Source organism: Cnephaeus nilssonii (assembly GCF_951640355.1).
Source record: "Cnephaeus nilssonii genome assembly, chromosome: 9".
Lineage (NCBI taxonomy): Eukaryota > Metazoa > Chordata > Mammalia > Chiroptera > Vespertilionidae > Cnephaeus > Cnephaeus nilssonii.
In genome coordinates this window covers 36,398,365-36,413,714 of record NC_137080.1, presented here as the reverse complement: position 1 = coordinate 36,413,714, position 15,350 = coordinate 36,398,365, and the positions used below count along the sequence as shown (strand labels likewise).

Genomic DNA, 15,350 nt, shown 5'->3' with positions numbered 1-15,350 from the left:
AAATATGGTTGTTGCCCTAGCTGGTTTGGCTCAGTGGATAGAGCATCAGCCTGCGGACCAAAGGGTCCCGGGTTTGATTCCAGTCAAGGGCACATGCCCCGGGTTGTGGGCTCGATCCCCAGTGGGGGCGTGCAGGAGGCAGCCAATCAATGATTCTCTCTCATCATTGATGTTTCTATCTCTCTTTCCCTCTCCCTTCCTCTCTGAAATCAATTTAAAAAATATATTTAAAAAAATATGGTTGTTTAAAAATATATAGTTAGCCCTACGGTGTGGCTGAGTTGGTTGGAGTGTCCTCCTGTACACCAAAAGGTGGCCAGGTTTGATTTCTGGTCAGGGCACATACCCAAGTTGTGGGTTCCATCCCTGGACAGGGTGGGTACAGGAGGCAACCAATAGATGTTTCTCACATCTATGTCTCTCTGTCTGTCTCTCTCCTCCCTCCCTCCCCTCCTCCTTCCCTTCCTCTCTAAAAAATTGATATAAAAAATGTCCTCGGATGAGGATTAAAAAAAAAAATACGGTTAAAATGACTATAGGGAACTTTCTCTGATGGTTCTTCATTTATTTTATTTTTTAAATATATTTTTATTGATTTCAGATAGAAAGGGGGAGAGAGAGAGAAACATCAATGATGAGAGAGAATCATTGACCAGCTGCCTCCTGCACGCTCCACACTGGAGATCAAGCTCACAACCCAAGCATATGTCCTGACTGGGAATTGAACCATGATCTCCTGGCTCATAGGTGGATGCTCAACCACTGAACCATGCTGGCTGGGCTCCGATGAGTCCTTTAAACTGGAGGTTTTACTAAGGTAGGTGTAAAAGTTTTCTATTGCAGTCATACAAATTACTACAACTTAGTAGATCAAAACAACAAAACGTATTTTCTTACAGTTTTGTGGGTCTGTCTGATGTGGGTCCCAACTGGACTAAAATCTAGGTGTTGGTAGGACTTCATTTTTTTAAAATATATTTTTATTGATTTCAGAGAGGAAGGGAGAGGGAGAGAGAGATAGAAACATCAATGATGAGAGAGAATCACTGATCGGCTGCCTCTTGCACGCCCCCCACTGGGGATCGAGCCTGCAACCCGGGCATGTGCCCTTGACCGGGATCGAACCCGGGACCCTTCATTCCGCAGGTCGATGCTCTATCCACTGAGCCAAACTGGTTAGGGCAGGACTTCATTCTTTTCTAGAGTGGGAGGTAAGAGGTAAGGGTGGAGGATATTTCCTTGCTCATTCATTTATTGGCAGAATTCAGTTCCTTGGAATAAGGATCAGGGTCCCCTTTCCTTGCTGTCAGCTAAGGGTCATTCCCAGCCTAGAGGCTGCCTGCATTCCTTGGCTTATGGTCACCTTCTCTTCAAAGCCAGCAATGGCAGGTCAAGTTTCCTCTCCTGCTTAACATCTGTTCTGCTTCTATTCTTTTGTGTGTGTGTTAATTCTCACCCGAGGATATTTTTCCATTGATTTTTTTTTTTTTTAGAAGAATGTAAGGGAGGAGGAGAGACAGAGAGAAACATCGATGTGAGAGAGACACATTGATTAGTTGCCTCCAGCATGCACTCGGACCAGGTCCAGGGATCGAGCCTGCAACCAAGGTATGATGTGCCCTTGACTGGAATCGAATCTACGACCCTTCAGTCCTCAGGCCGACGTTCTATCCACTGAGCAAAACCGGCTAGGGCTTGCTGCTTCTATTATCTCTGACCAACCTTTCTTGCCTTCTGCCTTTAATGGTCCATTTGATTACATTGGGTCCACCTGGATGACCTCACTATTTTAAGGTGTGCAACCTTACTGATCTGAAAAGTCCCTTTTGCTATGTAATTTAACATAAACAGGTATAGAACTGAGCAGTAGAGCATGAGAACCTTTGAGGGGTGGCATTTTCCAGTCTACCCTAGTAATTATACATCTGGGAAAAGAAAAATAATTCAGAAGTGCTTAAGGATAAAAGTAAAATTCCTTTTTCAGCTGTAATTCCATTCCTTTCCCACTTGACTCAATTATTGGAATTCAGTTGTAACAGCCATTCTGTTGTGATGACCTAGATCTCTAATTTGTATTTTTTTACATAAAATATTCACAAACTTTGATACATTGTTATAGATCATACTGTATGAAATTGCCAATATTTGATTGTTTCTAAGTAGAAAGAGACAATTTCATGTGGTACTAATAAGTTAAAACAATATTTTTTAAAATTGATTTCAGAGATAAAAGGAGAGGGAGAGATAGAAACATCAATGATGAATCATTGCCTGGCTACCTCCTGCACACCCCCCACTGGGGATCGAGCCCACAACCCAGGCATGTGCCCTGACCGGGAATCAAACCGTGACCTCCTGGTTCATAGGTTGATGATCAACCACTGAGCTATGCTGGCCAGTGCAAGAATGGCATAATTTTTTTAAAATGATGGGCAATAGCAAATTTTGGTGAGAAATTGAAATCTGTGGTTGATAGAGTCAAGTTCCCCTCAAAAGAGGTCCATTCCTTAAACTCAGGAATCTCTGAATATGTTACCTTGCATGGCCAAAGAAAATTTGCTGCACGAGATGGGTTCATTATCATGAATTATTCAGGTGTGCCCCATATAATCACAGTGGTCTGATAAGAGGGAATCAGTAGTGTAAGAGCCATAGGAAAAGAAGATGTGACCATGGAAACAGGCTCAATTGGTGCCCTTTGGAGATGGAAGAATATGAAGGCGTGCAGACAGCAAGAATCTAGAAAAGGCAAGGAAACAGATTATCCCCTGGAGCTTTCAGGGGGAATGCAGCCCTACTGACATCTTCATTTTTGAACTGCAAAACTAAATTCAGACTTTTGACTTTCAGAATGGTAACATAATAAACTTGTGTCATTTAATCCAGTAAATTTGTGGTAATTTGTTACAGCACCAATAGAAAAACCAATACCAAACCCATTGCTAATGGAAATGTAAAATGGTGCAGGTTAAAATAGTTCGCTAGTTCCTCAGAATGTTAAGTACAGAGTTCCTTATGACCCAGCAATTGTACTCTTACGGAAGTGAAGATAAAAGTCTACTAAAAAAAAACTTGTACAGGAATGTTCAAAACAGCATAATTCATAATACAGGTACTCAAAAAACGGAAACAGTCCAAATGTCCATACATTTTTTTGAGAATTTTATGAGTTTATTTGTGCCAAACTGACATGATGGAAACAAGATCTCAAATGCTCCCCCGTAACTTTTTGAGTGGATATACAAATGTGGAATATTCGTAGAATGGAATATTATTCAGTCCTCAAAAAAGAAGTGAATTACTGGTACATACTACAACATGCATGAACTTTACACATGAACACACATGATCATGCAAAATGAAACAAGCCAGACACAAAAGGACGCATATTACATTAATCCATTGATATGACATGCTCAGAATATGCAAATCCATGGAGACATAGATTACTGGTTGCTAGAGGATGGCAGGAGGGGAAAAGGGAGAGTGGTACTGGTTTACGAAGGTGGGTGTTGCCTTTTGGGGAGATAACACATTCTGGAGTTAGTGGTGATGGTTGCACATCCTTTTGCGTATACTAAAAACCACTGAAGTTACCATTTTACAGGGGCAAATTCAATGGTACGTTACGTATATGGCAATTCAAAAATTGGGGAAAAATCATAATCAGTATGATTTTCTGCACACCTTCTATGTGGCAGGTAGTTATGAACTTGTGTCACTGATCTCACGGTGGAGTCAATAGCGCACATTTCACATTGATATTTTTAGTGACCACCTGAGCACCTGGGGGGTTCCTAGAAGAATAACACCTGCTCCCCGAATATGTGACTCAGGACACACACACAGGTATGGACGTGAAGCTGCTAGACGCCTTGTGACTTAGATCTTTAATTTCCGGGACCGAGGCGCCGCAAAACCCCGCAACCAAGGAAACAACGCGACTCCACCCCCAAAGCCCGCCTGCGCCTCCCGGCGTCCACGGCGCGGCGGCCGCGGGAAGTGACGTCACCGCAAGTTCCGGTCCCGCCTCTTCCGGGCACCGAGCTGTCTTACCGTAATCAGGCGGTGCACGTGTGTTCCCGCGGCTCCGGGTGCGGTAGCGATGGACGCTCTGGATCGGGTTGTGTAAGTTCGCCGACTCCCTGCTGCGGGGAGCGCAGGGTAGAGGGGCCGCTGCGGAGGGTGGGGTGCTGTGGCCACTGCACCCCGCTTCTGGTACCCCTCTCCATCCTCACACCGCTGCCCGTGGGACCCGCGCGGAGGCCGATCCGCCCACTAGTCCGGGTCTCCCGGGTGGTGCCTGGCGGGGAGCGGGAAGCCCGCCGTGGCAGCCGCGGGCGGAGGTGGCACAGAGGAGCCGCCGCTTTTGGTCCTAGCGGGTTAGCAAGGCTCTGGTTTCCGACGTGCGAGCGAGGTGGGGAAGGGGGTGACGAGCACGGGCCTCCGGGCCTGACCGATCTAGATGACACACCGGGCGCGCCAGCTGAAGCGTTGTGACATTGGGCCACTTAATTTCCCCAAGTCTCACTTTCTAAAATAGAGTTCATAGTCGTACCCCGTGGAACTGTGAGGATTATTTGCGAGAATGTACGTAAAGCCTTTGCTACAGCACGTCAAAATGCTCATTAGCGTCTTCTTGTCCTCCCACCCTTGTACACTTCTGAGTTACCATTGAGTGATGTCTGTTGTAGATCCATTGGGACAGTATTTGTTGGTCTCTTACATAGCCCTGCTATTATTTGCTGTGGTTTTCTTAACAATTTACCTGGGTTAACATGTAAACAAAAAATTTTTCTCTTGGTCATTAATGTAGAGACTTGTTAAATGCATATACCTCTAGATTTGGGGACAGCAAAGATGAGTAAGACTAGTTTACAGTCTGATTGGGGGACAAATAGCAAATAAAACATATAAGGTGTTACATTCTTGCTGTTTAGTGAGAAGTAACAGTCCACATTGAATGTAGAGCATATAGCATTTATATTGCTATATAGACACACCAAATTTCTCTTGATTTGATTTAATAAGTAATGTGTATGTCGTTATAAACCAGTAAAAAATTAGAAGCTTTATACATGCTTGCCATTTAGCTGGAGGAGAATTTTTAAAATATGCATGGTAAACGGCAGTGTGTTCCTCCTTCCTGAAGAGTCCCTGGGCCTGGAAGGAGGAGGGAAGGTCAGTTATTGAAGAGAGGAGGAATTCTTTCAGTAGATGGCAGAGAACTGTTGGGAAAGCAAGATCTCACTGTAGTGGAAGCAGAGGAGAAGCCCCTTTTCTGAACAGAAAAGTATAAAAGCATTCTACTTATGTCGCATCATAAAATCAGAATAATGGATTTGTTTTCCCTTCGTATTTTGCAGGGTGATTGGTCTAGATGAGTTTTAAAATCTAACTCATTTTGAAGACTTGCCTACTTATAAGCTGTGTGACCCTGGGCAGACTACCTCCCTGGCCAACTTGCCTCATTTATAAATTGAAGATTATAATTGTACTTGTCTCATCGGGTCTTGGTGAAGATTAAGCCTTAATAGAGTGACTCTATAAAAGCGTTAATCATTATTCCCCTTTGGTGACCATGTGTGACATTTCAGTAGTGAAGTTGAAGTGGGATAATGTATACTTCCTGGCAGGTATTGTGGTCTTAAACCTAGAGGAAAGATAAGCAATAATTAGCCTCCTTGTATTTAGTAACAGCCCACACGTTGACCAGCAGTTGGTGTGCAATTCTTTGTGTTAGCTTACAAGTTATAGTTTGACTGTTTTAATATTGAAAAAAAAAATGGAGTAAAAATAGCAACAGCATTCACTTGAGCCGCTCTTTCCCCTTTAATAAAAAAAAGGTTTGATAGAAGTAGTAATAAAAGAATGCTGGAAATATTAAAATGAATGCCTTTAAAAAACAAAACAAAAGCAGGGTGGTGGAGACGGGCTAGAAGGAGTCAATGGGGGAAAAGGGACATAAGTAATACTTTCAATAATAATTATTAAAAAAGAACAAAAGCTAATAAAATTAACTTATTTAACATTAATAAATGAATATTTTTTACTCATTATTTCCCTAAAAAATTAGATTTTGTTTAAGGGTGGAATCCTAACTGATAAATGTCATGTAATGTTTCTTTTGATTTTTAAGGTTTTGCACATTAGTCAAGTTATCTTACCTAATAAAAGAGAAAAATGCTAATTGACCGTACCTTCGCTATGCCCACAACCAATCAGCGAGTATGCAAATTAACCCAACAAAGATGGCGGTTAATTTGCATACGCAGGCACAGAGCGGAGTGAAGTCTGCTATGAGGGGAAGGGGGGGCGGCGGAGGGAGCTACTTGAGTGGTGCTTCAGACAGAAGTGAGGACGTGCTGGCTCCTGGCTGCCCGGAGCGGGAAGTGGTGTGTTGCTGGCTCTGGGCGGCTGGGGAGCGGGGACATGCCGGCTCCCAGGCAGCTGGGGAGCGGGGACTTGCCGACTCTGGGCGGCCGGGGAGCGGGGACTTGCTGGCTCCCAGGCAGCTGGGGAGCAGGGATTGCCGGCTCTGGGCGGCGGGGAAGCAGGGACGTGCAGGCTCCTGGGCAGCCGGGGAGCGGGGACTTGCCGACTCTGGGTGGCCGGGGAGCGGGGATGTGCTGGCTCCCTGGCGGCTGGGGAGCGGGGATTACCGGCTCTGGGCGGCGGGGAAGCAGGGACGTGCCGGCTCCTGGGCAGCTGGGGAGCGGGGACTTGCCGGCTCCTGGGCGGCCGGGGAGCGGTGACTTGCCGACCCTGGGCGGCTGGAAAGTGGGGACGTGCCGGCTCCCGGGTGGCCGGGGAGCGGTGACTTGCTGACTCTGGGCGGCCGGGGAGCAGGGATTACTGGCTCTGGGCGGCCGGGAAGCAGGGACATGCCGGCTCCTGGGCCGCTGGGGAGCGGGGACTTGCCGGCTCTGGGCGGCCGGGGAGCGGGGACTTGCCGGCTCTGGGCGGCCGGGAAGCAGGGACGTGCCGGCTCCCGGGTGGCCGGGGAGCGGTGACTTGCCGGCTCCCGGGCATCTGGGAGTGAAGCCAGGGGCCTATTCTTGCACGAATATCTTGCAATGGGCCTCTAGTAGATTTATAATAGGAAAATGTTTTAAGTTGTTATAAATTGTGATTTTTCTGAACAGAAAGCCCAAAACGAAAAGGGCCAAGAGATTCCTTGAGAAGAGAGAACCGAAACTCAGTGAAAATATTAAAAATGCCATGCTTATTAAAGGGGGAAATGCAAATTCAGCAGTCACACAAGTACTTAGAGATGTGGTACGTATATATACTTATATTTAAAATAGTTTTGAGCCCTGGCTGGTATGTCTCAGTAGGTAGAGTGTCGAAGTCAGCCCAAACACCGAAGGGTCCAAATAAATACATGGATAAGTTAGCCTTAAGAATGATTAGCATTGGAGAAAAGCTCAAATTGGAGGTTATTTGCCTTGCCAAAGCACTGAATACTGGTTTTCCTTAAAGCAGCTGGTTTCAATTACTAAAATTTGGTTTATTCACATTTAAGGAACATACTGACCTAATTTGTAAAGTGCAATAACTGTATATTCCTTCACCAACACCAGTTATCATGTTAGATGCTGGGGATTAATCTATCTATAATAATAAAAGTGTAATATGCTAATTAGACCTGACAGCCGAACGACCTTCCGGACGAAGCCGGGGCTGCGAGGGCCAAACGCCTTGCACGAATTTCGTGCATCGGGCCTCTAGTAGTTAGATAAAACACTAAGCTCCCTTCAATGAGCTTAGTGGGAGACAGACAAGTAAAAAATTATAGCACTGTGAATTGAGTGCTGTGCTAGGGCCATGCACAGGGTAGGACAGGAAGCAGAGTTGGAGCAAGATGGGGGAGGCAGGAGAATGGCTTCCAAGGCTGAGAAAAAGCTTGTTCAAAGAAGTGTGAAGGAACATGATGCATTGGGGAACTGCAAAAATTGGGATGGCGAAAGAAGAGTGGGCTAGATGAAACTAGAATAGGCAGGATAAAATAATAACATGGAGTTTGAGCTTTATTCTGAAAGCTCAGTGGAACAGTGGAACCATTGAAAGATTTTAAGAGAGAGATGATCCTTTTAATCAACTTGACTAGAGAGGGTTGAAGCAAATGTAAGAAACTATTGAAGTCTTTGCTGTCAGCAAGTAAAGAGCATTTGGAATCCTGTGGTGGCAATGAAAAAGAGATGATCAGAGAGAATAGATGTTGAGAGTAGATGATTTTGGGCATGAGTAAGAAGTAAGACTTACTAGGTTTCTGGCTTGGATGTCTGATGAGCAATAATGCCAATTAAAAAATGTATCATGTGAAGCATATTTTGGGGGTGGTGGGGAAAGTGATATGTTCAGTTTAGGACATATAATTTAAGTGGTGAAGTTAAAAGATTTATGTACCTCTATAGCTTGGTGTCTAGCCCAGTGTTTAGGCACATAGTAGTTGCTCAATAAATACTCAGTAAATGTTTAACAGTGAATGAAAGGCATAGTCTCTATGGATGTATAGTAGGTAGTTGAATATTTAGGCCTGGAGTACAAGAGATAGATTCTTTGCATTAAATCAAGTAAATAATTGAGTAGATCTTAAACTTGACTAAACTCCCTGTGCTTGTTAAATACAACGGTCATTTCAGGTATCTGAATGTCATTGTGTTAATGGGTTACTGCTCCTGTCCTTTCCAAATCTTTTCAATACAATAACCTAATATTTAAGTAATCTCTAAGAACAGCACAATATTGCAGATTATTACAATAGTTAACACTCATACTGATAACTCTTGAGTTGCCAAGAATGGGTAGTAATGTCTGTTCCACCAAGGCAGGGAAAAGTGGTCAAGAATCATAAGTGTTAGTGCTTACAAACATAAATTTTGCTGGTGAATTTCTTAATGAATGATCATTTCACCTTATTTTTTATTGTTTTCCTGCATTTACCCTTTCCTCTGATGCAAGGTAATGCCTTAGATCTTTGCTATTCCCTATGGTAGAGCAGTACTGACCATGTAGGTAATAAAGGACTATTAGTGAATGGGTGAAAAGTAGGAAAAAAATGAAGAGAGTTGAGTAACAGGAACTTTTCATGTTTTGTTGTTGTTTTTTGTTAATCCTCACTTGCAGATATTTTTTTCCATTAATTTTTAGAGAGAGTAGAAGAGAGAGGGAGAGACAGAGAGAAAGAAACATCAAAGTGAGATAGACACATTAACTGGTTGCCTCCAGTTAGCATTTGCAACTGAGGTACATGTCCCTGACTGGAATCGAACTAGTGACCCTTTAGTCTGAGGGCTGATGCTCTAACCACTGAACCAAACCAGCTAGGGCTAACGGGAACTTTTTCTTTTTCACAGGAACTTTTTAAAGGGCTATGTTTTAACCCGCTAGTATTCTGATTGTCATCATTAGGACTTTCTCAGTTTTCTTATCTCCAGACATTATTTCAATTTTATCAGTATTTCCTGATAGGATTTTTTTTTTTTTTTTTTTTTTGGTTTTCTGCTCTTCTTTCTACTCTCAAATTATTTGCCTGGAAAGAATGTAGTAGAATTTAAAGAAATAAAGAGAGCCAATTAATTTGGGTAGACTATTGAAAGGGCATAGAAAATTGTAATTAGGATGGTTCAGTCTAAATTAGAATATTAAGCTTATGTTGAAAGTTGTTATAAGTGATCAAAAGGTAGCCAAGCAGAAGACATCAGAATAGGATTTAGGGACTAGAATAATCCTGTATAATGACTGTTTTAATGCTTTATTTTTACTTCTGCTATACAGAAAGGAAGTGTTTTGTTTTGAAATCCTTAAATTATTTTCTTTTACAGTATGCATTGAAAAAACCATATGGCGTTCTGTATAAAAAGTAAGTCATGATTTCTTTGTTTAAAATATATATTTTTATTGATTTCAGAGAGGAAGGGCGAGGGAGAGAGAGAGATAGAAACATCAATGATGAGAGAGATTCATTGAAGGGCTGCCTCCAGCATGTCTCCTACTGGGGATTGAGCCTGCAACTCGGGCATGTGCCCTTTACCGGAATCGAATCTGCAACCCTTCAGTCTGCAGGCTGATGCTCTATCCACTGAGCCAAACCAGCTAGGGTAGTCATGATTTCTTTTACTTTATATTATGCTAGAGGCCCGCTGCACAAATTTGTGCATGGGTGGGGTCCCTTGGGGTGACCTGCAGAGATTGGGCCGCAGCTCGCACCCCCAGCCTTGCAGTCACAGCTCACACCCGCAGTCCCGCCTGGCACCCCGCCTTGGCCTAGTGCTGCCTCCTTACCTGCTCCACCATCCCGCCTGTAGGACGATCGCCCAGGGCCAGGCCCCCCGCCTGGCTCCCTCAGCGCCTGGGAGTTGGGCTGCAGGCCGCGCCCCGCTTCCCCCCCCTCCCCCCCCCCCCCCCCCCCCCCCCCGCCGTGCTGGTCACTGTCTGCGGGGTGATTGGCGGGACAATTGGGCCCCTGCTCACACCTGCCTTGGCCTGGCACCGCCTGCTCACCTGCTCCACTATCCCGCTGTGGTCCCGGTCTTGTCAGGGCCCATTGGGGTCGGCAGTGCTTCCACTGCCGCCCCCTGCCAGGGCCACATCGCCAATGCCTGCCATGTTCCGCGCCACCTCCTGGTGGTCAGCGCACATCATAGTGAGCAGTCGGACTCCTGGTCTCCTGATTGAACTCCCGGTCGAACAATCACAAAATTTGCATATTAGGCTTTTATTATATAGGATTACTATGTCCCTTCACTCTCAACCTGTATGTGTCTTTTGTTTTGAGGTGGGTCCCATAGACAGCATATAGTTGGGTCATGTTTTTGTATCCATTCAGCTACCCTGTGTCTTTTGATTGGAGCATTTAGTCCATTTACATTTAGGGTTATAATTGAGAGGTACTTATTTATTGCCATTTTAATTCTGTATGGCTAGGTTTCTCTCTCTTCTTTTCATTACAGCAATCCCTTTAGCATTTCTTATATGCTGGATTGATGGTGATGAACTCCTTTAGCTTTTTTTTGTCTGGGAAGCTCTTTATTTGACCGTCTATTTTGAATGCTAGCCTTGTTGGATATAGTAATCTTGGTCTCAGATCCTTGCTTTCCATTGCCTTGAGTGCTTCATGCCATTCCCTTCTGGCCTGTAGAGTCTGATGAGAAATCAGGTGTCAGCCTTATGAGAACTTTTGCTGCCTTTATAGGTAACTGTTTTCTCTTGCTGCCTTTAAGGTTCTCTCTTTGTCTTTAATTTTTGGCATTTTAATTATGATGTGTCTGGGCGTGGGCCTGTTTGGGTTCTTCTTGTTTGGGCTTCTCTGTGCCTCCTGCACTTGTGTGACTTTTTCCTTTACCAGGTTAGGGAAGTTTTCTGCCATTATTTCTTCAAACACCTTCTCTATGCCTTTCTCCCTTTTTGCCTCTTCTGACACACCTGCTATTCTAATATTGTTATGTTTCACATTGTCCCACAGCTCCCTTAAGCTGTCCTCCTGTTCGTTTGTTTTTAAATATATTTTATTGATTTTTTACAGAGAGGAAGGGAGAAGGATAGAGAGTTAGAAACATCGATGAGAGAGAAACATCGATCAGCTGCCTCCTGCACATCCCTTACTGGGGATGTGCCCGCAACCAAGGTACATGCCCTAGCCTGGAATCGAACCTGGGACCCTTCAGTCTGCAGGCCGACGGTCTATCCACTGAGCCAAACCAGTTAGGGCTGTCTTCCTACTTTTTAATTGTTTTTTCTTTTTGGTTTTCTGATTGAGTGATATTTTCAACTCTGCCTTCTAATTCACTGATTCGATACTCAGCTTCCCCTAATCTGGTGTGTATTCCTTCCAATGTGTTCTTTATTTGTGTTATGTCATTCTTATCTCAGACTGTTCTTTATTCATAGTTATTATATCTTTTTTCATGCTGTTGTTTACTATCATTACTCTGAACTCTGTTTCAGATAAATTTTTTATCTCTGCTTCATTTATCTCTTCTTCTGGAGAATTCTCTAGTTCTTTCATTTTGGGGTTGTTTCTTTGTCTCCTTATTTTGGCTTTCTGTTTGGTTTTGTGACTATGTACAGGCAGTCCTTAGGTTACGTCGGAGATCCGTTCCTACGGCGCGACGTAACTCGATTAACTCAATTTTTACCGTAAGTCGGAACCCACCTACATAAGCACCTACATCACTCACATGGAGCACATACACAGCAGTAATGAAGTGAAACAGAAAAAAAAAGTTTAAAAGATAACAATTCCTGACCTTTACTTGTGGTAAATAAATAATAAAAAACATAAAGCACATATGTACATACGTCAAAATGATAGAACTTTTTTTCCCCCACAAATACTGTAAATGGGAGATGGCGACGTAACTACGAAACAACGTAAGTCGAGTCCGATGTAACCCGAGGACTGCCTGTATTAGGTAGATCCCCTACACCTCTCAATCTCTAGTGCAGGACAATGTTAAAGGCTGTTTCTGACTAATTAGATCAGGCATAGATTCAAAGCCTCCAGAGACCACCTCTGCCTACAATCTAATAGGATTCCTTCGTGAATTGCTCCCCAGGCAATTGTCCTCAGATATGGCGAGAGTTTTTTTCAACAGGGTGGGGTGGTTGCTTTTGCCTAGAGTCTAATTGTTATTTTTAATCTCTTAAGTGACTACAGGGCAAGGTGTTTTCCAATAGGGTGTGTCAGCTGTCCAGGCGAGGCAAATGTCTATGTGGGAAAGATGTCCTCTGCTGCATGAGGGAATGACTCAGCCCAGGAAGCTTGGGGTGTCTGCCTTCTGAGCTCTAACCCCCAAGTCCCCAATCCTGGCTTCTGCTCTCACAGCTCCAGTCCACTTCTCCCTCCCTCTGCCAGAGCACAAGGTGGGTGGCTCCACGGGGAATTTTGTGCATTGGCCCTTTAAGAGGGTGCCTGAGTTTTCAGCTGTTACTCCCTGGCAGACAGCACCCCACTGCTTTTCACAGCCAGATGTTATGTGGGTACCCTCCTCAGTTTGGGTGCTTTCTGATTGGGAGCCCAGCTTCAGGATTAAATCCCAGAATTCTCAGTGGCACCCCCCACAGCTGAGATATCTCTCCGGGACTTGGGTTGCTATCTGGGGCGCCCAGCCAGCCCTTTCTCGCCTCCACTACTACTACCAATCTCTCTGCGGTCTCCATTTTCAGTCCTTGGGTGTCAGGATTCTCTCCTGAGTTTTCTGTTGATTATTCAGAAAGTTTTTCTGTATTTTAGTTGTAATACCAGTTTGTTCCTGGGAGCATGTCCATTATATTACATTACTCTGGTATGAAAGTAACAACCACTCTATGAAAGATTTAGAAAATTAAAAAAAAACAACACTATAGTTCCTTACATGTAACTATTTGTATTTTTAAATTTCTTTCCATTCTGTCTTTATTTGTATTGAATATTCTTACATTGTTGTAATAGTAACATGTATATTATTTTGAAATAATTATAGACTTACAGAAAAGTTGTGAAAATTGTAGCATTTCTATATGTCCTTCACCCTGCTTCTTTCTCTTTCTCTCTTTTTAAAAATAAGTTTGTATTGATTTTAGAGAGAGAGGGAGGGAGAGAGAGAGAGAGAGAAACATCAATGTGAGAGAGAAACATCTATATGCCCCCTGAAACCCTGGCATGTGCCCTGACCTTGAAACGAACTGTGACCTCCTGGTTCATGGGTCGACACTCAACCAACCACTGAGCCACACTGGTCAGGCTGTGTCTACATCTTTAGCCACCTTTATCCCTTTGCTCTTTAAGCTCCAGTGACATTTGCTCCTTTGTGTTTCTTGAGTAGTCTAAGCTTGTTTCCATCTCAGAATCTTTGCTTATTCTATTCCCTCTTTCTGCAGCATTCTTTTCTTTTTTCAAATTGATTTCAGAGAGGAAGGGGGAGCGAGAGAGAGTTAGAAACATCAATGATGAGAGAAAATCATTGATCTGCTACTCCTGTACGCCCCCAACTGGAGATCAAGCCCGCAACCCAAGCATGTGCCCTTACTGAGAATCAAAACCTGACCTGATTCCTAGGTTGACGCTCAACCACTGAGCCACACCAGCCAGGCTCCTGCAGTATTCTTAACTTGAAAACTTTTCTATGGCTAACTCCTCATTTTTCAGGTCTCAGCTCAAATAGTCATTTTCCACTTTTCACACTGACAAAATACCCTATTTATTTTTGTCAGTTATTATTTTTTGAAATTGTTTAAAATTTCCACTAGAATGTAAGATCTAAAAAAAGCAAGGCTCTTGTTTGACATGGTATTATAGTACCTCTAGCTCCTAGAACAGTGCCTGGCACATAATAGGCACTTAAATAAATATTTGCATGAATGAATATCTGTCTAGCTTCTTTTTTTGATCATCTGAATGTAAAGTTATATTTGCTTATATGTTAATTGTCATGGGAAAATTACTTATTAAGATTATTAAAATTCACCTTTTAAAAATATTTGTAGGAAAAATATTACGAGACCATTTGAGGATCAGACATCATTGGTAAGTATGAAAATTGATTTAAGAGATGCTGTGATTACTCAGACTAATTTATTTGGTACTCGTAGATGAGTTTTATTTTTATTTTTTATTTTTTTTGTCTTTTAACTTTTTTTTTTAATTTATTGATTAAGGTATCACATATTTGTCCTCATCCCCCCATTCCCATCCCACACCCCTCCCCACGCATGCCCCCACATAGATGAGTTTTTAAAATTAGAAATCATCCTGTATGAGAAAATTTTGATGTAAATGGAGGGGAAATAAGACTACTATACTCAGAATATGACTATAGATATTACATTTCACTATACCTAGTACATATTAACTTCTTGCCAGTCTGTTGATAGAATTTTTAAAAATGTAATTACATTTTAAGTGCATAATTCATGGATTGTCAAAAGAAGCTTGTTATGAGTATTTTTATAAAGCAAGCTTGATTTTTTAAAAATCTGACTGGATATTTTTAGAACAAGGAACTCTACTTGAATTGCTATAAAGATCCTTAAATATTCACTCTCTGGCCTTTTGCACATAATTTGACAACCCTTGCTCTAGAATTTTAACAAAAAGTGGGTTTTATGGAGAAGAATAATAGCGATATTATATGTATGTAAAGGTAATTATGGAAAGCTTGGGGTGTTAGTCATAACATAAGAATATTAAGAAATATTTTAAGAATGCATTTTTATCGACTTGGCCTTTAAAAAAACATTTTTGAACACCTACTTTGTTCCAGACATAGTATAAGGTACTTTCACATCTGACAAATCGTGTAGTCCTTGCAGATTTTTGCAGGAGGCATTACTGTCCCTGATAAGAGTAATTCTCAGAAAGGTGACCA

General features: G+C 42.8%; 1 protein-coding gene across 1 annotated transcript in view; it reads left to right on the top strand.

The window, feature by feature from the left end:
- Positions 1 to 3,989: 3,989 nt before the first annotated feature.
- The window catches only part of RPF2 (ribosome production factor 2 homolog), a 35,722-nt gene continuing 24,361 nt past the window's right edge, over positions 3,990 to 15,350 (top strand). The window contains exons 1-4 of the mRNA XM_079781118.1: positions 3,990 to 4,128; positions 7,146 to 7,278; positions 9,828 to 9,865; positions 14,470 to 14,509. Of these exons, the coding sequence (XP_079637244.1) occupies positions 4,106 to 4,128; positions 7,146 to 7,278; positions 9,828 to 9,865; positions 14,470 to 14,509 (234 nt within the window). The 5' untranslated portion in view covers positions 3,990 to 4,105. The remainder of the gene's footprint in view (positions 4,129 to 7,145; positions 7,279 to 9,827; positions 9,866 to 14,469; positions 14,510 to 15,350) is intronic.